At 39.9% G+C, this 24,163-nt stretch overlaps 1 protein-coding gene across 2 annotated transcripts in view; it reads right to left on the reverse strand.

Moving 5' to 3' along the window:
* The window catches only part of LAMA4 (laminin subunit alpha 4), a 139,627-nt gene that overhangs the window by 97,030 nt on the left and 18,434 nt on the right, over positions 1-24,163 (reverse strand). For both annotated transcript variants that reach the window (XM_037065074.1, XM_037065073.1), the window contains exon 3: positions 4,619-4,720. In XM_037065074.1, coding sequence (XP_036920969.1) covers positions 4,619-4,720 — 102 coding nt within the window. The remainder of the gene's footprint in view (positions 1-4,618; positions 4,721-24,163) is intronic.

Consider the following 24,163-nt stretch of genomic DNA (forward strand, 5'->3'; position numbering starts at 1 on the left):
CTGACCTGGCCACAATACCAGCATAATGTAGGAAGAAGGCCCGAGGGATCAGGCTAGCCTTGGTGTGGTTTGCCACATTCTTTGGGCAAAATGATAGTCTATCTAGATCTGTGGTTCTCAAGGTATGCCCAGGGAGGTGAAGACTATTTTTATAATAATACTAAGATTTCATTGTCTTCAACACTCTAGTCTTCTCGTGTGTGTAAGGTGGAGTTCTCCAGGTGCTGCAAGACAGGAGATGTCACCCCAGGTCGATGCAGAAGCAGATATGAGATCCAGCTGCCTCCCATTAAAGCAGACATCAAATATATTTTCAATCTGCAAAATACACTTATTTTTATAAAAATACTAATGTGCAATGGATTTATTATTATTATTTTCAAATACATTAATAGGAAGATATTACATTTTTTCAGTTTTAAATTTCAAATGCAGAAAATACAGGTAGACACAACTCACATTAAACAAAAGCCATTTGGTGACCTGAATAATTCTTAGAAGTGGAAAGGATTCATGAGTCCCAAAAGTCTGAGAAATGCTGCTCTGTCTATACCAGTGTTTCTCAAACTTCAGTGTGTGCATGAATGCCCTGGGCATCTTGTGAAAATGCAGGTTCTGATTCAGGATGTCTGGGCCTGTGTGCGTGCATTTCTAACAAGCTTCGAAGTATTGTCAATGCTTCTGGCCTAAATAGTACTTTGAGAAGCAAGTGTCCGGCTAGAAACACCTAGCAGAAGTAACAATGCTAGTTCCTCCGCATTGAACCTGAGCCCAAGTCTCTAGCAGAGCAGACAGCACCTTTCCCTGAAATATTGGCTCAAGTGTCTCCTAAATTTTTAAATCAAAGGCTTTTTCACTTCAGGTATTTTATCAACCAATTCATTCATTCACTTGACAAACCTGGATTAAGTTGATAGGTATCCTGACAGATAATGAGCGGTGACTGTTACTAAAATAAAGAAAAGCTGGTTCCTTCCTCCCATCAGCTCCCGGACTGGTGAAGGAAACAGACAGCGAAGAGTAATATAGCGTCTGAGCTCTGACAGAGGTGTGCATTAAGTACTTTCTTGCTGTGGGACAAAGAGGAGGGAGAGGTTCTAGCTTTTCCTGAGAACTTGGAAAAGGTTAATAAAGGTGGTGACATTTGAATTAGGCCTTGAAGGTTGAGGAAGGACTCCAAGGCAGAGGACAGGGGAACAAGTTTCAACACAGAGTGTGAGAGCACAGGGTGAGTTCAGGTGGTAGTGAGAAGCTCAGGACCTTCTGAGCTTGGGGCTGGAATAGAAGTTCCTGAAGAATTTTAGAAAGGCAGGTGACTTGATCGCGCTCTGTTTTTGAGAGGTGTCTCCACTGCTAGTGAGGAAGACACATCAGGGAAAGGAGTCTGGATTGGGCACTCCTACCCCCAAGCCATCAGTCTGTTTCCTAATTCCTTTGGCCTTTTGGAAGCTTTCCTAGGGAGTCTGCCATACCCACTAGAGTTGTCTGGCTTTGGGGGCCCTGCCTACCAGACTCAGTCCAACATGTTCTAGTTCTGATAAGATAAAAGGTGGCCTTTTGGAGAGACACCCAATGCAAGTTGGATTTCATTAGCTAAGCCATTTTCACTTAGCCACTTTTCTGCATTTGAAAAGTTATCATTCCTTTTCTGAAAAAATCTCTAAGCTTTTTTCCTATGTTCAAAATGATAGCATAGCTTAACTACAAGTTTTGTTGTCAAATGGCTGAGCTCCTTAAAATCAGTCTGTAAAATTTAGGGTCAAATTGACATTGGACATTGGAATGGAAGAATTAGAAACCTTTGAAGGAGGACAGGGCATTATTAGCCTTTAAAATAAAAGCAAAATAAAATGAAATAAAAGAAGGCCTTTCAATTTCAGTTGCTTGTGTAAGATGGAAGACATGAGTCAGGCCAGGTGAACTGCAACAACTGACTGAAACTCTGGAGCCCAGTGAGCTGCAAGGAAGTGTCCACATGGAGCTGGTGCTTATTTGGGTCCCTGAGAACTGAGAATGAGCAGGGGCTATAGAGCAGGAACTGAGAAAGGGGCCCAGCTCGACCAGACGGAGGAATAGGGATGCGAAAGGAAATGGGTATCATGGACAATGTATTTGCCAACTAAATGGCAACATGTTCTTTCTAACCCTGGCTGATGTGTCTCAGTCGGTTGGTCACTGGTCCAATGGCCATCACCCCTCAGGGCACATGCCTGGGTTGCGGGCCTGGTCCTCAGTTGGGGTGTGTGCAGGAGGCAACCGATTGATATTTCTCTCCTTCTCTTTCTCCCTCCCTTCCCTCCTCTCTAGAATCGATAAAAGAAAAAAAATTTCAAACCATAGTTTTTCTATGTTGGCAACCCTCCTTTGCTCCCTCCTTGTGCTTAAACACAAATTACGTTTTTAGTCCTTCTAAATTAAATTAATAAGAATATATTAATATTCCAGCTCTGGGCGATAAGATTTTTCCCTTTGAATTTTATGTACAGTATATATCTGTGTTGTTGTTGTTTTGTTTGTATTTTTTTCTACATTGAGCACAAGAAAAAGTATTTTTCACTTTAACTACTAAGAAAAAGTATTTGCCTCCAGGTAGGGCAGGGTGCAGGAGTAACCATTAGGATGAACAGGATAGTTATTCTTTCTCTTTATCGTTTTTGAAAATGGTCTGTCTTGCAACAAATTGCAGGAAGTTTGGCAACTTCCTTGAGTGTGCATGAACGTGTTTATACCCTAACCCATCCCCAAATTTTATTAGGACTCCATATGCCCAGGTGCTGTGAAGGAAACATGTGATAACTGTCCCCTTCAGAAGGTCATGTCCAGTTGCAGAAAAACCTTGATAGCTCCTATTCTGTCAACGGCATTGTCAGTTAAGAGTGGCTCTATCATAGCTCTCCAAAAGAACTGGCAGGAGAAACTTATTTCCTTTTCATTTATTTGTCTTCTATCTTATTGACTGCCTGACAATGGACTTGCCAGTCCCTACTGACTTATATTTTAATAAACCAGATAACAAAGAGCCTTTAATTAGTCAAACTATCAGCGCTGTACATTAATAGTTCAAGTGCATCCATGGGATTTTCTTTTCAAATGTCACTAGGATTAAAATAACAGGAAACCGGAGATGGAAGCACTAGAAAGGGGTCGGTTTGGGCAGCTGCAGGTGCCTACACTGCTGCAGAGGACATCCTGGATGTAACGGTTATTTAAGGAGATGGGGGAGGGGGAAATCAGAAACGCCAGGACTAGACAAACACCACACAGAGAGTGATGGTGAGTGTTTGCCACTTTATTCTCTCTGCCCCTAGAAAAATGGCAACTGCTAGCTTTAAAATAAATGAAAATGTTTTCATTTACATCTTAATGTAAATCGTGGGTAAAATAACACCTTCGTGTACACACCTTGGAGGCCACTTATAATCAAAATTATCTGCTTAACAGAGAAATTATGTTAATGTTGAGATACATAGGTATATTTAATTAATTATTGTTACATTTTATGTAAAAATCCTCTTGGTGTTTTGGAAAGCCTCTTGCCTCATAGGAACTTGAGGGACCTAATTGCCCTGCTGTGTAGCCTCGCTCACAAAGGAAAATACGATCTCAGGGCGCAAGTCTTTAAAAACGCTTCCCGTGACTTCTACAGAAGCTAAGTCTGGTAAAATTTTCAATTTCCATTTTATATACCAGTCCATTCAGGGAAAATGGGAAATACATAGCAAGTAGTTTTTTGCTAAAAGGCTTCTAAGTCTCCATTATAGCTCACTGAAGAATAGTCTATTGGAGAATTCACTTCAGTTAAGAAAAAAGAAGTCTTCTGGGGGCTGGATCAAAGAATTGCAAATACCACAAGGCCAAAACTTTCATTTTTATTTGTAATTTGGCTCAAACCTAATTTTTTAAAATTTTGATCTATAGAGCTGACTACTTTATAAGTTGTAAAATGGACTATGTAACAACTGTTTTATTCTGCCAGTTTATGTGGAGTGAGGCCAAACATATGGCAAACTATACTATTACAGAGGAATCTGGATGGTGATTTCCTCCTAGGAGTGGTGTTTTCAGTCACTCACTGGCCCACCGCAGGAAGCCAGCTGCAGTGGGCGGTGAGGCAGTTGCCCCAGGAGCACAGCGCACATTCGGTCCCACGTCTTGGTGGCCACTTACAATCACAAGCAGTTTATATGAGGTGTTTTACAGGAAAATGCGAAAAGTACAAAAAAGAGCCTGATCAATGCTTTGTTCTTCGGTAGCTCCCATATCCAGGAGTAATATTCTATTCCTGCCCAAGATGCAAAGGGACAATGAAATACGTGAGACGTGATAAGTGGCAGGACTTACCACGCAGAGTCCAGAGCCGTCCACGCACTCGTTGGAATTCCCGTTACAGTCACAGGGTGAACACTCTCCTGAGTGGGTGAGAAAGAATCCAGCACCACAGCTCTGAAACAGACACAGCAGAAGCATTTTGCTTATNGAAAATGCGAAAAGTACAAAAAAGAGCCTGATCAATGCTTTGTTCTTCGGTAGCTCCCATATCCAGGAGTAATATTCTATTCCCACCCAAGATGCAAAGGGACAATGAAATATGTGAGACGTGATAAGTGGCAGGACTTACCACACAGAGTCCAGAGCCGTCCACGCACTCGTTGGAATTCCCGTTACAGTCACAGGGTGAACACTCTCCTGAGTGGGTGAGAAAGAATCCAGCACCACAGCTCTGAAACAGACACAGCAGAAGCATTTTGCTTATTGAAAAGGTCACTTTTGGTCAATAGTTTCTGAGAGGAATAAGGGAGGACGCTTAGGAAACTATCCAAACCTTTCTTTACAAAACACACAAAAATATATACACTAACATTCAGTGACAGATAATGTATAGTCAATTTTCTCTGTTATAAATATTTTCATTTCTTCTTTCACCCTGCAAGAAAACAGAAGGAACTTCAACAGTATCCCATCATTGTAAGGGGAAATAAGAAGACTTCGGGTAACGGTAAAAGAGAAGAAATGTTAGTGTTTTCTTTCAAAACAAAACAAAATGAAACAAACAAGGAAATAAAACCACAACTAATTGGGGTGAGGAACAGCATCATGCTCCCTATAAAAATTTGTTTCAGAAATGACTGGCTATGGTGTAACAGCTTAGACCTGTGTCTCTTACGTCGTGCTCTTAAAAATTTTTATCTTTTCAGATCCTAAAATTTTAGAGGGCGGGTCCTGTGTGGGTGCTGTTCATACATTCCATTTATCCTCTTAACTCCGAGAGGAACACACTGCCTTCCTTCATTCTAGTGAAGAGGTAATCAGACCCAGAGGTGCTGAGTGGGTTGTGACAGTGTTAAACCACCTTTCAATGCACCCCTCGGCCTGCACAACCATGAATCGCCCTCCCCAAATGTCACTAGTGCTCCGGCTGAGACTTTGTGAAGTTGTTCCTGGTTTATGCGATTAGTTTGTAGATATGTATTTTATGTTTCTTTGGAATGTCTTGATGATATAAGGCAGAAATGGCCTTATAGTCTTGGAAGTCTACTCCCTACCCACTAGACAGATTTACATCTAAAGAATTCCAGACAGATAAGAATCTGGGTTGTTTCCTCAAACTTACAAAGTAGGAGATTTCACATCCCCTTCCCACACCCCAGTCAACCTGTTGTAGTTTGTATACTGTCTTGGCTACCAGGAAATTTTCATTATATCTGGCTGAAGGCCCTCTGACTGCTATGCAAACCCATTTCCTCTTACTTTTTTCCTCTGTAAAGGAAAAAAAACTTCACTGGACACCATTCACAGTATAAAAATACCACCAGTTTGGATCCGAGAACTAAAATCTAAAGTATTCCACTTGGAGAAGTTTAATAGAGTATGATGACATTAACTTATAAAGAAAAGACAAAGAAATGCCATTTTACTAAGTGAGATAATGGCAAGGCAGAGTGAGAACAAACTCATACATAATTTATATGGAGAGTCTGTGGGTGATAGTAAGCCTTTTTCTTAATTTCCACTAGAGAAGAGGGGGAAAGGTGCTAAAGTTGTAGCTGGAAGCACTTAATTTAGACCATCTGATTTCACATTTTTGACTTTTGTTGCAAAATATAAAAATACAGGTTTTCATTGTTATGCAGTATGTATATATTATTCATATGTATTATTTTTCTGAATATGTGTGTGTGTGTGTGTATATATATATATATATATATATACACACATACATACACACACACACACATATATCTTAAACTTCTTTACTTTATTTAAAAATATATCCTGGTCATAAAACATAAAACTAATTTGATGATGTAAACTATGCTTCTTCTTGCAGTTTGACATTAAGAGAGTTGTAATTATAAGAGAAATGAATGAAAGTAGTGAGGAGCTTTGTATTAGCCATCTCAGTCGGCAGTTTTGAGTTCTCTAAATGACTAAATTACAGGCATCTGGGGAGCCTCTGGTCCAGTCATTCTGATGTTAAAGCCAAAGAATCACTATTTTTCAATACAATAAATATTATATTAAAGTTTAACATTTTAATTAATTCTTCTGCCCCAGCTTTATCGAGATGTAATTGACATATAAAATTCTGTAAATTTAAGGTGTACAATGTGTTAATTTGATACCCATATTGCAAAATGATTACCATCACAGCTTTGGCTAGCATTGCTTCCATGTCACATAATCTCCATTTCTTTTTGTTTTGAGAACATTTAACATTTACTCTGTTAGCAACTGTTACGTAATTAATACAGTATTGTTAACTTTAACCACAGTGCTGTACATTAGATTCCCAGAACGTTTTAATCTTATGACTGGAAGCTTGTACACTTTGACCAAGCTCTGTCCATTTCCTCCACCCCCACCTTCTGTAAGCACCATTCTGGTGTTTGGTCTATGAGTTCCAATGAATGGGGCAGAGACCGGAGGTGTATTGGCAGGAGAAAAGTGTACTGGTGATGTCAGGGAGTGTGGTGGTGATGCCTGGGAGCAGTCCATGAGATCTACTTTTACCACCAACTACAGTGAGGATCACCAATTCCTGTGGCTCAAGGAATCAAGGGTTTGTAAAGCTGTTTTAAAGTGATACTTCCAGTCTTTTAGACATTCCTGTGGCTTTTTCTTCTGAAGAAGACAAAGAAAATTAAAACTCACCTTGAATAAATGCATCATTTTGACTATGACAGTGGCTAATCCCTTATATCCTGGAGGCCCTGGCTAAGCCAAGACTCATTTTTTTAAAAAAATAATAAATTTGTCACAACATTAAAGAAATAGATGAAAAGAAACAAAATAATTGGTAAATTTTGTATTTTAGAATAGTGTTAGTTTACAGAAAATTAAACAGGATCTTTTTGTTTTCTATAGGCCCTAGGGAACATTCTGGAAGAATGTGGGACACTTTGGCTTGTCCTAAGGAGGGTATGCTGGGCATGGTGCCATGTTTGAGGGTCCCACACAATAAGGAATTATCCTTCATCCTGCAATATTTGGGAATGCCTGACAGGATACTTCTTTCGTGTAAAAGTCTGTGTCTATGAACCCACAACCTAAGTTTATTTTTCATATTAAACACACAAAAGTTTTTGCAAGCCTTCCACATGCAGTACATTTTCCAAGTACAAAAATACCATGTAAAGCAAGGGAAAATTGTTTGGTTTTGCATCATAACTCAATACGTCAGTGCTAGAGCATGACAATAGAAGACAGAGCCCAGCAAATCATAAGGAATGCAATAGCTACAAATGTGTGCAGATGCAGGCGTGGTGAACCCGTGACTCCAGTACCACCAGTGCTCTCAGAGGGAGAGATGTAAGCTTTCCAACATGCAAACTAACTCAAAGTTCTGAATCAAAGGATTTGTACCTATTAAAAGATTTTATTTATTTATTTGTTTTTAGAGAGAGGGAAAGGGAGAGATAAAAAGAAGGTAAACACTGGAGTGAGAGAAACATTGATCGTTTGCCTCTCATACACACTGCAATGAGAGACTGAACCCATCCAGGATCCCAGGCTTGAGTCCCGGGAGGGACTTGACATTGAACCAATGACATTTCTCTTTGCAGAACAATGCCCAACCAATTGAGCCACATTGGTCATGGCCAAAGGATCTGTATTTTCAAAAGTACCTCAGAGATTCCAGTGTGTGACCATATTTGGAAGAACTGACTCAAAGCAACAGTCACAGTGACTTGTATATGTTAATTACTCACTGAATGCCAGCTATTTGAATGGTTTGGATCAGGACAGGAAATCAGAAGCATATGCACTGTTGGAAACCAATGTTTTATACAGCTAATCCACACACTGCTCACTGCTTGTGCTGGATTTGGTCTCCAGTCTTTCTCAACACAGTTCAGGCAGCCACTGCGTAGACTGGACTGTGTGCAAGATGAAATCTTCATGTTATGTCTAGTTAAGGAGGAGACTTCACTCTCATAATCTGACATTATCCACTTATCCACTCCCCAGTCTAAGGCTCTGACCTTGTGTGAAGGATGACATGGCTCCAGTCTCTTACACTGTATTAGATGGGAAGAAAAAGGGAGACGGGAATAAGGTTGTGTGAAGCACACAACCTCTGCCAAGAGGGTGAGGTAGAGGGGTGGGAACCTGGCCAACTCGTTTCCTGCTGGGTTTTGTACACCTGAAAGTCCCATATTTTCTAACTCATCTATCCAAAGGTAGGTCACCATTTTTAAATTCACATAAAGGCACCACATAGACTAATGGAAACCCTAGTCACGGGAAGCTTCTGGTACCAAAACTAGAGCCCATCACACTTAGATACCTTGGACCTTGTGGGGAAGGAAGAAACTTTTCTCTACACATCCAGGTTCTTTTGGCTTATCTAATAATCAAATGACATGAGATGGATCAACAAGAGAAAATAACCACATTTAATTGCATTCATACATATAGGAACCCCGTATACAGAAGAAAGTCAGAGACCTCACATGCATGAGAGGTTCAGAGACAGAGAGAAATGGAGTAATAATGATATTCTGAGCTAAGGAATGAGGTGAGAGCCCTGGGGCCTAACAGGGAAGGAAGGCCATAGGTAGGACAAAAGGATGAGCAGATGTTCAGCAATTAGAAGTTTGCCCTGCCCTATAGATAGGCCAGGAAAAGTTTTCTGCTGATAACTCTTATTAGGGGCAAGGTTCTTAATTTAAATCCTTTAATGAAAAGGTAAAATGTGGTTATGAGCTTGCAGTATCTTGATTGCCTTCAGCTCAAAAGAATTTCCATGCCAAAGTGTCATTTTGGGAAAACCCACTCTCTGAATCCCCATAACCTTGTGCTGTACAATTCTAGCGTGTTCCTTGGAGTGGTAAACTGTTAAGTAGTTGAAGACGTTTGAGTATTCTCTAGGAAGACCTGTTTAAGTTTAAGTTTTTGTGTTTTTTTTTAGAAATGCCATCATTTCCCCCGCCAGAAAGTTCTTTAATTTTTACCGAATCTCTTCTTGAAATTCTGTAAGAACTGGTAAAACTGACCTTTGTTATTTAAAAGGTAGATATTTTCAGGAATAATAGCAGAGAACTTTTTAGCTTTGATCCTAGTTAACAATGTCTTTGCTAAGTAATTTTAACACCTGTATTTTTAGAGGCCCGTGAAAGCTGACTATTTTTCCCACAAAGAAAATAGTGTCTGCTTATTTTGGAATAGTCTCCAGAATTTACTTAACAAGGAAGGTATATACATATATACCCTCCTTTGTATGTGAGCAAGAGAAAAAGTCTTACAATCAGTTTTTAGATGCTACAGTCCAAAGCAGGCTGAAATGGATAAAAAATATAAAATTTCCCCTTTATAAGCCCCAGAAAACTTAAAAAATAGATACATGCTTAAAATATGTATAAAGTTATTAATATATGAAAACCACTGAGTTGAAATATTTACTTTTTAAACTATTTCAGCCAAACTGTTACTTTGACCAATTAATTACTTGCCACTAAGTCATTTCATAGACCTCTTATGGTTGTCCATTATTAAGCAACCTTATCATTACAGCTTCCCTTCTGCTCCAACACTAAGATGGGATCGATCAAAAATATTTACTTCTACTTTTGAAGAATAAGAATGAAAATTGCCATTTGCTTACTTGGTTATGATTCATGTCATGTCTGGCTTGGAGTAAAAATCAATGTATTTGTACTTGACCAATTTTGTATTTACAGAAATTAGAACTAAATGAAAATTCAAGAGTAAATTAGTGTAGTATGCCCATGTGCCACTATATTTAAAGGAACTGAGTGACAATATATGTTCATTGCACATATATTTTCATTTCATTGCAGCAGGCATTATTTCCAGGGGTCTATCATGCAGTCATAATATTAATTATTTTATAAGATATAATTATAATGAAGTAAGATTGTTTTTTAACAAAGAGAATAGCATTTATGTAGCTGATTGATCATTTTTGTCCTCATTTGAAGAAGTCCCCTTCTTCAAGTAATAGACTTAAACCAATAGTGGACTTAAACCAAATAGACTGAAACCAATAATACTGTCATTGTATTGAACATTTTCGTATCTTCATTTTTTAGATTTTAAATTTTTATTGTATCTTTTCCATTACAATTTACCTTCCCTATACCCTCTTTTCCCTCTACCCACTCCTCTCCTCCCTGCAATCAGTACACTGTTGTTCGTGTCCATGCATTCTTTCTCTCTCTCTAATTTTTCTTTTTTGCTTGATTCCTTTTAATTCATGCTCTTTTGTAGTACAGTATGCACCCTTTAGGTGTAGCAAACTCTAAAAGGCAGTTGGAGTAATTCAATAAATCAAGTACCAAACTATGTAATACCAATTTACATGGAAAACTTTCACAAAAACCTCTGTGTTTTCTAAATGTTGTCATGAAGGAGTTATTTAACTGGCCACAAGCCATTACTCTTGCATGGACACAAAGTCATTACTTTTAATTTTGCATAAATTTCTGAGAGCTTAAGAATTTCTGCCAAAAAGCCTGATTGAGAACTTCTAGACAAGATGGAGGCATAGGTAGATACACTCTGCCTCCCCACACAACCAAAAGAAAAACACTAAATTAAGAACAAACAACCAGAATTGACAGAAAAAATTGAACTATATGGAAGTCCAACAACCAAGGAGTTAAAGAAGAAACATTCATTCAGACCTGTAGGAGGGGCAGAGATAGGCAGCAGGACGGAGAGGACTCGAGGCAAGGCAGGGGCTAGAGGACCAGGTGGGCAAGGTGGCAGCTGGCAGACCTGGCGAGGCAGTTGCTGGCAGACTGGGTGGTCCCAATTAGAGTGCAGATAAACCGAGAGGAACAACTGGGGAGTGAGATAGACCATGCAACCCAGGGTTTCAGTACCAAGAAATAAAGTCTCAAAGCCTCTGACTGAAAACACCTGTAGGGTTGAGGCGGCAGCATGAGAAACTCCCAGCCTCACTGGAGAGTTCGTTGAAGAGACCCACAGGGTTCTAGAAGGTACAAAGACTACCCACCTGGGGAATCAGCACGAGAAGCGTCCATTTTGCTTGGGGGTAGTGACTGAAAACCAGCAGAGGGAGGAGCAAGCGGCAGTGTTCCCTCTTGGACCCCACCCCCACATACATTGCCACAATGCAGCAATGTGGGTTGTCCTGCCCCGGTGAACACCTAAGGCTCTGCCCCTACTATAGGCACGACCAGACCAAAAAAAAAAAAAAAAAAGGCCCAAACGAAAAAACAGTTCAAACCTCCAGAAAAAATACAACTAAGTGACAAAGAGATAGCCAACCTATCAGATGTACAGTCTAAAACACTGGTTATTAGGATGCTCTAGGACTTCACTGCATACTTCAACAGCATAAAAAAGACCCAGGCAGCAATGAAGATTGCATTATGTGAAGTAAAGAAAAATCTACAGGGAACCAATAGTGATGGAAAGGAAACTAGGACTCAAATCAATGGTTTGGAGCAGAAGGAAGAAAGAAACATTCAACCAGAACAGAATGAAGAAACAAAAATTCAAAAAAAAGGAGAGGCTTACGAATCTCCAGGACATCTTTAAACGTTCCAACATCTGAATTGTAGGGGTGCCAGGAGGAGAAGAGGAAGAACAAGAAATTGAAAACTTATTTGAAAAAACAATGGAGAACTTCCCGAATCTGGCAAAGGAAATAGACTTCCAGGAAATCCAGGAAGCTCAGAGAGTCCCAAAGAAGTTGGACCCAAGGAGGAACACACCAAGGCACATCATAATTACATTAGCCAAGATGAAAGATAATGACAGAATCTTAAATGCAGCAAGAGAAAAGGAGAAAATTGCCTACAAAGGAGTTGCCATTAGACTATCGGCTGATTTCTCCAAAGAAACTTTGCAGGCAAGAAGGGGCTGGAAAGAAGTATTTGAAGTCCTGAAAGGCAAAGACCTACATCCAAGATTGCCTTATCCAGCAAAGCTTTCATTTAGAATGAAAGGGCAGATAAAGTGCTTCCCAGATAAGGTTAAGTTAAAGGAGTTCATCATCACCAAGCCCTTATTATATGAAATGTTAAAGGACTTATCTAAGAAAAAAACAGATAAAAAATATGAACAGTAAAATGACAACAAACTCACAGCTATTAACAACCGAACCTAGAAACAAAAACAAAAACAAACTAAGCAAACAACTAGAACGGGAACAGAATCACACAAATGGAGATCACATGGAAGGTTATTAGTGGGGGAGTAGCTGGGAGAGAGCAGGGGGGGAAGGGGAAGGTACAGAGAATAGGTAGCATAAATGGTAGGTAGAAAATAGACAGGGGAAGTTAAGGATAGTATAGAAGTGCAGAAGCCAAAGAACTTATATGCATGACCCGTGGACATGAACTAAAGGGGGGAAATGTGGGTGGGAGGGGGTGTGCAGGGTAGAGAGTAATAAAGGGGGAGGGGGAATGGGACAACTGTAATAGCATAATCAATAAAATATAGTTTTTAAAAAATCTCCTTAAAAGAAAGCCTGATTGATTAAATAACTTGAGTGTTCTAATAGCATTCTCTAGAAATCTACGGTCCCCAATCATTCATTAAAACAAACTAGCCAATAACTGACAGTGGCAAAATTTGACTGCATTTAGGAGGAGTCTGAAGTTGTCCTCTGAGGGTGTGAGACACATTTGGAGATCTCTAAATAGGCACTTATGTCCCAGAGAACCAGACCCTAACCTCCACCTTCAGAGGACAAAAATGAATTAAAATGAAATTCCATTGCAAAGAGTACATGCTATAGCACCCATTCTAATAGGATTTGACCTATAATTAGAATAGATATTTGCATTGTGTTTTCAACCAAGGATCTACAAACATTTTATAAATATTGACTCACTTTGCTTTCTGAATTAGACTTCTAGAATTTTTATTCATCAACTTTTGCTTTAATTTACTGAGGCTCAATGTGGAAAGCATTGAAAAAAACAAAATTCTCCGAATTCATTCAATTGTGTCTGAGTTATTTTTACTTTCCAAATTAGTATTCTTCAAATTTAACAACACACATTCAAGGAGCTTTCGTTCTCAAGCTTAGGTTTTTGTTTGTGTATGAGGAATCCACTTCCCCTTGTTCCCAGGCAACAATGATTTTGGCTCTAGTTTTAGTGAATTCCAACTTTTGTTTTATTAAGTGAGTCAGCTTAAAATTTAGTCACCTTAATATAAATATTATGTTCAGTTAGGAGCTAAAGCTTTGCGTCTTTACTCAGAGTCCATGGGTCCTACATAATATTGACTTCCATCTGCTTAAAGGTGGGCAGACACAAGAATTAGGTAGCATTAGGGAATCTTCCAGTAGGGGTCTGTAGTTCAATTTAATCTCAAAAATATCACTTTAGCCTTTGCTGGAGAGGAGTGACTTCTGAGAATATATGCATTTATTACATGGGTAGGCATCTCACAGACCATTTTTTCTGTGTTTATAAAAATAGGAGATAGAGTGGGATGGAAAACAGTCCTGAATTAATCTATTGATAGGTTTGGCTCTATATTTTTTTTGAAGTAGGACTTAACAAGCTCTGATTGTTCACATATAAAGCTGTTCTCAAAGCGCCAAAATAAGTTACATGTATTACACAACATGCTCTAGTTAGCAAAAAGTTGGCTTCTTGATTAATTTTACTTGGACATCAAGGGAATTTCCCATGTAGCCTCCCTCTGGGTCTCTTTAAGCTCTTGTTTGTGAAATTGAAATTCCCCACATTTCAATAGGCGAAGTCAAATTTTGGAGTTTGACAGCGATTTCACCATAGTTTTATTGGGAAAGCAGTTTCAACATTTCTCAGAGGTTTATCTAGTTCAAAGGTATTTGTTCTTAGGACTGGCAGAGTGAAGCTAGGGCATCAGCTAGATGCAGACTACGGTGCTAGTTCCTCCTAGTTGGTTCTTGGGGCTTCCTTCGGGCTTATTGCTTCCCACTTGTGTCGGCCAGGCCTTGAGCTATCTTGCAAAAACACTCCAGCTCTCAATTTAACCACCAAATGAAACAGAGAACAATTCACGTCCTAGGGAATTCTGAAGAGTATAGAGCTGTCTTGACAGTGAAGCTAGGTCCCTTAACTTTGAAAAGTGGAGACATATTTATCATGGCATTTATGTAGCATTTATGTGGTATTTATATGAACATCATTCAGCACTTTTAATGGGCCTTGTGCATATTCCCTCAGGCATGAAAAGCAGTGTTTCACTCAAAGACCTCAACTGCTCTCACTCACACCCTGCGCCCAATCCAAATGATTATTTGGATACCATCATTTGGACTATGGATACCAACAGACTCAGACTGTGATGAAGTACTTAGCACACTTGCTAACAAATAGCTCTTTAGTTGTATAACTAAAAGGATCAAACAGAAAGTTTAGAGCCAGAAAGCCATAAAGACTTTCCTTATGAAATATTGAATTAGGGTGAGTATGCTCATGAATTCTGATGAAAAATTTTAAAACTTTCTCCTTGAAAAGTTACTTAAAACACTAAACTTGCTCACTTATTGTAATGACTGCCACTTATATAACATAATGAGGCTTTAGTGGTGCCTATTTTCCTAAAAAAAAAAGAAAGAAAGAAAAGAAAATCTCCCGAGAACATCTGGCTTTGTGCTTCGGGTCCTGCTCACATCACCTCCCGTAACTGGCTTGTTCTTTTCACTTCTCGCCTTCCAAGCTATGGTTACACAACATAACCTTTGCCAGATTTTTTTTTTTTATATCTGAAAAGTGACTCAGTTTAATTTCACTTACCAGTGCAAATGCCCTGGACACATTTCCAAGAAAGGAAGAGCTGCGGCTTCAGGGCCACGGGCATTCAGGGGGTTTTGATGTGACTCTAACCACTTGGAGCAGGAACCAATGTTGTGAGGTGACGGACATCTCTGTCATCTTCCTCTGGGTTTTGATGAATAATAACAGCTAATATTTATTGACAGACACTAGGCACTAAGTGCTCTCATAAACATTCTAATTTGCTCATGACCATTAAATGGTCCATATTCTTGTAAATACCTGCTTAAATTACCTTTCCATTTTAAAAGAAGTTGGGAGGTTTAATTGTACGTCCATTGACAATGGCTTCTCTTGGGTGTGCCCAGGGAAGCGGTGCTTCCTTGGGTGGCTTCTCTGGTTGGGGTATTGCATTCATTTCCTTTAGCGGATGCACCTGCTTCTGTCTTGCAGCACCCCCATGCACTTCAGTGCTACCCTCATCCTGGATCACCCAGGATGCAAAGCCAAAAGTGAGGGTCAGGATCAGTCTTTGTCTCCTTATGATCTCCCTCAGGGTTTATGCATCACTGAAGAGATGTTATTGTGCATTAGTAGGAAAGGAGAAATGCATCCCAGACCTCTACTGCACCCACCTATTCTCAGGAGATAATCTTGCTTCCTCTTTTAGTGAGACAATAAAGGCCATTGGATGTAAGATCTCACACTACTCTCTTCTCAAAATTCACCTTGACTCATTCTAACGTCCTCTGACCATCTCAGACAAGGCAGTGCTTCTCATTTCAGGAAAGACTAACCCTCTCTGTGCCCTGGGACATATGCATCTGTGGTCTGTAGACCCAGACCCATCCATCTCTTTACACCCACAGGGGTGAGAAGAGGCAGAGTACAATTAGGTGCTGGATCATGTGTTGGATGAGCTTTGACTTTGTCCCCTGGGCTCAGGTTCTAAGAACACCTTTCCTCAGCTCTGCCTGCCCTCTGTTTTCCTTCTTTCTTGCCCAGCCAAGCCTCTTGAGCATTGGTGGTGCTCCCTCCACGCCAATCTGCACCTCTGTCTATTGTCTGGCTTCTGCCTCCACCATGCCACTGAAACTGCCCTGGCAAACTGTTGGCTGATGTCTTTGTGGCTTGGCTTTTCTAACACTGCCTGTCATCATTCCAGTCCTTAACATTATTGAAAGTCCTTTCATAAAATTCTCCCTTCTCTTGTTTTTTAGGACAAGTCTCCCTTTAGGTTTTTTTTTCTCCTGCTTATCTTTCTCAGTATTTTTTTTCCTGGGGGGAGTTGTGGGAGGAGGAAGAGAGGATTGTTCATTTTCCACTGTTGTCCCTTTTGGTGTTCTCCAAAATAACCTCCATGTCCCTTTTTTTTCTATATACATTTTGGGTGCACACTTTGTGCTGTTGACTTTCCCCACAGTTTCATGCTCCACCTATACTCTGGGAGACTCCCAAACCTCTCCACTATCCTTGGTCTTGCTCTTTTATGCCACACTCTTATTCACGGTGTTTGTTATGTAGACAAGTCCATCTCTACTGTTATAGGCACATGGAATTGAATGTGTCCTACATTGACCTTACTATGTTTCCTCCCAATCTATCTTGTCCTTATGTTATATCCCAGTTCGTGATAAATATTATAGAACATAAAAGGAAACATAATAGATTAAAAGTTTATTAATGCATTTTGCATTAATATAGTTTTGGAAAATACTTCCAAAAGAGTGAACCCTACCGAAACCAGAGAATAGTGTGCACACAGAATGACAAAATTTACGTACTCACATATGGTGCCATCATTGCTTATTCCAAGTCTATGGTTTTCAAATGGTAGAGCTTTAAGTCAGAAATAATCTTAGGCAGTTCTGAGCTGTTACAAATTTACTTCCTAACCGAATACCTCTATCTCTGTTGGAGGACAGTAGGACTAGAAGTTCATTGAACTAGTTTCTGTGTAGAATACAATGCTTATTAAAGTTTAAGTAATCAGAATGTGATCATTTGAAACTTACATATTTGATATAGTATTAAAACTCAACAGTAACCACAAAAATTGCTTAGAACTCAGAAAACAAATGATTTTTCAGGGAGGAGAATTTCGTCACTGACATTGTTTAGAACTGCTGCCATGGGGTGATAATGAAATGCAGGCCGAGGTTTAGTAAACTTTACTCTTGTCTTTAAATTCTCTGCACACAATGCGTTCCCCACTCCCTCCAGCCAGGTTAGACTGTGGTGGTCCTTCCTAAAGCAGTGCCACATAGAACTTACCCTCTACCGCTGAGATATTTGCCAAGATAATTCTTCCACCTCGTTCCCAATACACAATTAAGTTCAGGATAATGGTGTTTTGTGTCTGGATTATCATAATTGCCTCTACTCACCAGACTCTCTTTCTTCCAAGTCTAGTCTTGAGTACCAAATTTTTTAAAAATCCTTATTACACTACTATTCTGCTTCAAAACTCCATTGGTTTTCTATTGACTACATGACCACATATAATTTCTCTGCATGACTTACAAGGCTCCCCTTGTATAATCCAACCCAAACTATCTCTTTAGGGTCAACCTCTATTGCCTCTGCTCTAATTAGTTCAGCCACCCTTTCTCCCCTCCCCAACCCAAATATGCCATTATCTTGCCCACCCTGACTTTGCACCCATGTTCCCAGAGACTCATGCTGCCTTTCTCCCCTCCAACACCAATGAATACTTTCCTTAGTCTCTGACTCACTTGCACATCCTCTGTGCTCACATAGCACTTTGCACACACCTCATTAGAGCACATGGAACACGTTATTACCATTTTAATTTACACTCCTGACTCTCTGAAACCACTGTGAACAAGTTGAGAACAGGGATAATGTCTTATTTGTTTTTGTATCCTCACCACCTATCATCGTGATTAGCAAATAGCAAGTAGATACTGAAAATACATGGAAGAAAATAGATTTGAATCTGTAAAGAGTGAGCCAAGTGAGGGAAAATCATGTGTTAATTTTGGAGAGCGATTTGCTAGATTTCAGAAATGAAGATCTCCAATTATGAATGGATCTTTTAAATATAATGTTGAGGGGAAAAGCCAGCTGCAGAACAGAAATAATACAATATTTATATTGCATTCAAAAACATGCAAAATAATACTAGGTAACAACATTGTGTACAGATACACACATATTAAAAAGTATAAAGAAACAAATGAGAATCTGAGAAACTGGGCCATTTGAAGGCAGAAGAAGGGAATGAGATTGAAGAAGGATATATAGGTTTCAATTATGTGGACAGTATTTTATTTCTTAAGTTACATGGAGGGGATAAAATGTTTATGAAGAGACGGAAAGAGAGAAATAAAGGAAGAGAAGAGAAAAGGAAAACAAAAGATCCCATTAGGTTGGCTGGATCTTGAATTTCCATGTCTAGACCTGGTGAGGTCTCTCCAATACCAAGTCTAGGAAGTGACTAATGTGGTCTTGACAATAGATTCAGATGTTGTGTATGATTTCCCTAACTTCCTTGTTATTCACTTTATGTATTATTATCATTACACACACCTAAAAAAAACAAGCATGAGAACATTCCTTTCTTAATTTGTTCTTCCTTTGTTTTTCATTTTAACAGCTCGCAGCGACCACATCCCCTGTGGAAGCCTTTCGCATGTCTGTATCTGTTTCGATGAAAGCATGTTATCAGGCTACCTGTGCAACCTGGAGAATGTCTGGGGCACTTATTTATTCTAGTTGGGATGTACTAATTTTAGGCAAAGGTAAAATAGTACACAATATTCCCATTGTCTGATGCCTGAGAAACTAAAACGTTAAAATCCAAGCAAGAGGGTTTACAGGCTAGATTTCTGTCCTAAGAGGGGAGCTGGGGTCCAAGCTCAGAAAGCCCTGTCTCCTCAGGGACCAAGACAAGTATAATGGGCCCCCAAACCATTTCTGGTTACGTTGGCAGAACATGGTAGAGTGACCCACAAGCTCCGAATAAAGGTTGCCCTCTCCAGCCTGTCTGCAGCTGAAATGGGGGAACTGGGAAATATTATGCAATGATTCAAACCAAATGAAGCTGAATTGTGGAGTTTAAGATTTAGTTCTAATAGTTTGCTAATTATTTTTTTGGCGTAGTCTTTTCTCCATTGTTCCCTCACATAAAATTAAAATAATTTGTGAATTGAAACAGCTGGTTACAGCAGGCACTTTTGGAAAGGGTTTCCCCACCAGAAAGGAAATGGAAAAAGCCATGGATTGCGAAAGAGGAGTTGTCATTGACACAGTCAATCAGTTAGTCAGTGGCCCAGCAGGAAAGAGAATTACTTCAGAGGGCTCAAATGAAGAGAAAGAAGAAAAAGAACAAATGGATAGTTTGCAGAAGAGTGGGCAAGGTTAAGGCAGGAAGGAATGGAGAGGCAAATGGGACAAAGTCCTAACACCCCTGAGGCCCAGGGAGCAAAGAAAGCTTGTTACACTAACCCAGGGAGAGGACAGAGGTGTGGAGAAGAGCTGCAGTCTTGGAGAGGTTACAGGTTTGCCCAAGAGGCAGAGCTGAGTCAGAGAGACAACAGAGCAGACTGCCCACCTCTCCCTTCTCCTCTCAGGCTCAGCAAGGGAGCCCAGATGCTGCAGTCTGCACAGGTCAGCCTCTGGAGAGAGAACAAGGAGGTAGGCAGGCAGGCAGAGCTGGAACCCAGTGGGAATGGACCCGGGCAGGTGCAGAATAACCAGTATACCCTGATTCTCAGGGGTGTGGCAGGAGGGGGTACTGAAGTAACGGCAGGAAATAGTGGACCTGCCAGCTCCTTATCTGAGGACTGACATGTGGTCCAGTAGATGTGTGAAATGACATCTGATTGACTTTCTCTCTCAGACAGTCCTAGGCTAAGGCCTCTTTCAAATAATCAAATTGCTTTTATCAAATCTTTGAAAGCTCATTAAAAAATGTCAATTTACCAATTAGGATGGTTTTAAACCCTGAAACAGAAGCGAAGTCCATTTTTGTTAGAAAATTATTAAAGGTGATACCAGACATTTCTGTGGCTGTGTGGATTGAGCTAGAACTAGGCCTAAAGTTTAGGGTTATTTACATTCTGCTTCTTTTTAGTCACACCTTTTTTACGGCCCCACTTCTCGCTCTCTTCGTTGGTGGAGATCAGTGACCCTCCTTTGTGGTTTCCGCCTCCTTAGAGAGCCTCTTCTTCAGCCTTCTCAGGCACAAGCCTCGGAAAACAGGCAAAATCATAGCCATACCCATGACCTCCTCCAGCATCCTGAACTGAACTTTACATTTCATATAAATCTACAGATGGATCGCACCATCCATCTACAGATGGATCGCACCTCCCATATTTGGACTCTTCTATCATAATTTGTAACAATTTTTTTTAAAAAGTTGCATATTTCCCCTGTTCAGTTGATAGAGTACCCAAAGGTGGGATCCCTTTCAAATAATCAATTTTGATAGGTTTCTGAACATAATGTGGTAAATTCATTGAGAAGTCAAGGAAATTAAGAGCATCTCACAGGCAGGAGGGAAATTGCCTTTCAGATGTATTCTTTTCCTTATTCTTCTAACAATTTACAAATCCTTTCCTCTACCTCTTTGCCTCAGTAACACATATCTTTAAGTATTTTTAAAAAGAATTTGAAGCCTAAATTGCCAGAATATAATGAAAATCTACTCTTTGGCATTTTAAGAAAACCACACATGTGTGTTTATATTCAAGTCTCCATTGGTCAACTGTGCATCTGGCCATTCAATAAATATTTGAATGAATGAATCCACTTCTCCAAATATGCTTGAATTCGAGATATACCCCCAGCTTCTAGACCTCACTGATTTATCTTCTATGTGCGTTGATTCCTTACAGCAGCCTTCATTCCCTGGGGTTATATCCTTTGGAGGCAACCGGCACAGGGGGAAACATGAAATCGTTTGGATTCCAATTCCAGCTCTACCACTGGGTGACCTTACCCAGGTAATTTAACTCTAGGTCTCAGTTCCCCTTTCTGAAAAAAATAGTAGCAATCCCTATATTATCTCCTAGAGTGGTTGTGAGGATCAACTACTGTTGTGCAATTACAGTCCAATAGAAAGGCCTGGAAGGACTTCAGTAGCTGTTACTTTCTTCCCTTCCTTTAGGATGTGTCTGTGCCAGGGGCGTCTGTTTTAACTGGTAGTTCTTCAGTGAATTGTAACTCTTTCTTTCTTTATGGCGCACAGCTTCACCATTACCCCTGAAGTTACAGGCTCATTGCCTCTCTTTTTCTGAAGACTTAACTCTGAAAGAACAGAAACGAAATTTGTCTGATTTTGTCCTATATCCTCAGTGCCTTGCATAGCAGGTGCTTAGTGAGTATGTATGGACTGTATCTTGACATCACAGAATCACAGGGTTCCAACGCTGGCCAGGATCTTAGAGGTTACCTCCTCTGACCCTTCATTTAGAACTTGGGGAAACTGAGACTTAGAGAAGTAAGGAACTCACCAAAAGTCATTTACATAGAGCAGGTTAATGCCACCTTTACTACTCCTTCCACTAAACCACATTTTTTGATGATAATGATGAAGAAGAAAATGATGTTGAGAGTTGTCAGGGTCATGCTGTAGCTCACATCCCTTCTGGGATGCTAGCAGGCACACTGTCCGTGTCTGCCTTTCCGAGGTACATCTGGGATAAAAGTCAAATCACTCATGGCTATCAGATTTATTAAGAATCATTCAATTTATTCCATTAGTACCATGTCCCCTGTTTTTACAGATGAGTGCCACCATGATCACCAAAATGTCTTAGTACCACTCCTCAGACACAGAGATAAGGAAGGAGTAGTGGGATGGAGTGAAGAAGTAGAAATAGATTGTCCTGGCTGGATCGCTCAGGTAGGCGGACCATCACCCTGTACCTTGAAAGGTTGTGGGTTCGATTCCTAGTCAGGGTACACACCTAAGTTGCAGGTGCATTCCTGGGTCTTGGTGTATGCAGGAAGCAACCAATCAATGTTTTCCTCTCACATTGATGTTTCTCTGTGTGTCTCTTTTTCCCCTCCTCTCTCTAAAGTCAATAAACATATCCTTGGTTGAGGGTTAAAAGAAAAAGAAGTGAGGGTGGATAAAGGGAGAGGAAATACTTTTAAGCCTTGTTCAGGTTTGCTCTGTGTGTGCCTCAGTCACGACAGGAAGCATCGTCCCTCAGTAATTACTTGGTTTGGCATATGGCAATTATTCTTAATTTAAGTATAATACTTTATAGCTGATATTTCCATTTTTAACAGTTTCTACATAGGGCAGATAGAGTGGACAAGAAAGAAGTAATGCCGATTAGTCATCAGAGAAGGCAACCCTTATTAAAGCTGACTGTATGACACCCAGCTGTGTTCCTGACACCTCCTTTGTTCCGCTAAGGAATCTGACAATGAGTCTTGGAAAGGATGCCCCTTTGTGAAATATACACCAGCGAGCGTGCAGGTGTTTCCCCTTATGAATCAGAAGCAGATGCCTGGTTAGGCAGAATGTATGACAGCTTCACATACGTCTGGTCCCACCTAGCAGGAAAAGTAGGACCCACAAATGCACTAATAAAATGCCATCACTCCAGTTTTGACTTGAGCCATGAAACCAACTCCTTCATCCTTCCACATTAAGGGCGGCTAAATCCCTCAGAGGATTGGCGATGGGCTCAAAACAGGATTGTGTGTTGACCCTGCACACTGCCAGGGACGTATTTTATGAGCAAATTTTATAAGACAAATGACAATGAGACTCTACTCCAAATGTCCTTATTTGTAAAACATGAGCAGTAGAATTCATTAAACAAATATTTTACAACTTTATTATGTGTTACATCTTCTGAAACTTAAAAGTCTCAGAAGAACAAATCTTCAGACCAAGATCAACATATCTGAGTGGTAGTTTATTCAGAAACTCTGTTGACAGGGCCATTTTCAAATCACTCATAAATAAATATGGCAAACACCAACTACCTACAGAAAGTAAAGCAAATGAGTTACCATCCTGAACATTTAGTTCCTTAATTTGGGGAACCAATTAAAAAAAGAAGCTTCCCAAAGAAAGAAAGAAAGAAAGAAAGAAAGAAAGAAAGAAAGAAAGAAAAGCTTCTCCAACAAGTGGTAAATCTATACTAACAAAATGTTAACTAAAATATCATGAAGTATTTGCAAGTTACTTGTATTCTTTTTAAAACATGAATGATATTCAAAATTGGCATAGAATTTCCATTCTTTGCTTGTTATTTGGGATTATTTCCTGCAATTTTTCTCCCTAACCTCCCTCTGGCTAAGATTTCATGTTGTGATTCTGGTAACATACTACTTCATTTACACCTTCATTGCATTCCATTTTACATTTATGAATGCCATAAATAATCTGCAAATTTCTTTTTAGTAAAAACTCTGGAGGGTGGTTTCGGAATTGCTTCACGATGTGATCTTATCTGTTTGTAGCTTTAAAACCTCCCCCCTCCCCCCAAATAACGGTTGGGATCCAGACAGTCGCTGTGTTACCGAGTGTTCATAAAAGGCAGAGAAAGCGCACACACTGAAGTGAAGGAAAAGGACCGCGGAGGAGGTGGCGGCGCCTGGGGCTGCAGATCTCTTCCACGCACTGCCGCTTTAATGACAACAAAATACCACACATTTGCGAAGGGAAATGGATGGGGAAGGCTGAGAGTGTTTGATTTAAAGCAATTCTGTTATCTATCATTTGAGGGGGGGAAAGTGTGCTGATTTTAAAACAATACTCTAGTTACAGATGTTTCCAGACCCCTTCCCTGATCCAAGGAAACAAAATACCATTCAGCAACAAGCCCAGATTTAGAGATGGGGCTTGTTCCAATATAAACATTTCTTAGCTAGATCTTCTCCATGAAAGTGCACAGTCAATTTTTCCATATACAGTGGGAAAGACAACACTTTTAGCTTAAAAGGCATTCTCGCCTGTG

This window comes from Sturnira hondurensis, unplaced genomic scaffold (assembly GCF_014824575.4).
Source record: "Sturnira hondurensis isolate 20B ecotype Veracruz unplaced genomic scaffold, ASM1482457v3 Scaffold0015596, whole genome shotgun sequence".
In the NCBI taxonomy this organism is placed as follows: Eukaryota; Metazoa; Chordata; class Mammalia; order Chiroptera; family Phyllostomidae; genus Sturnira; species Sturnira hondurensis.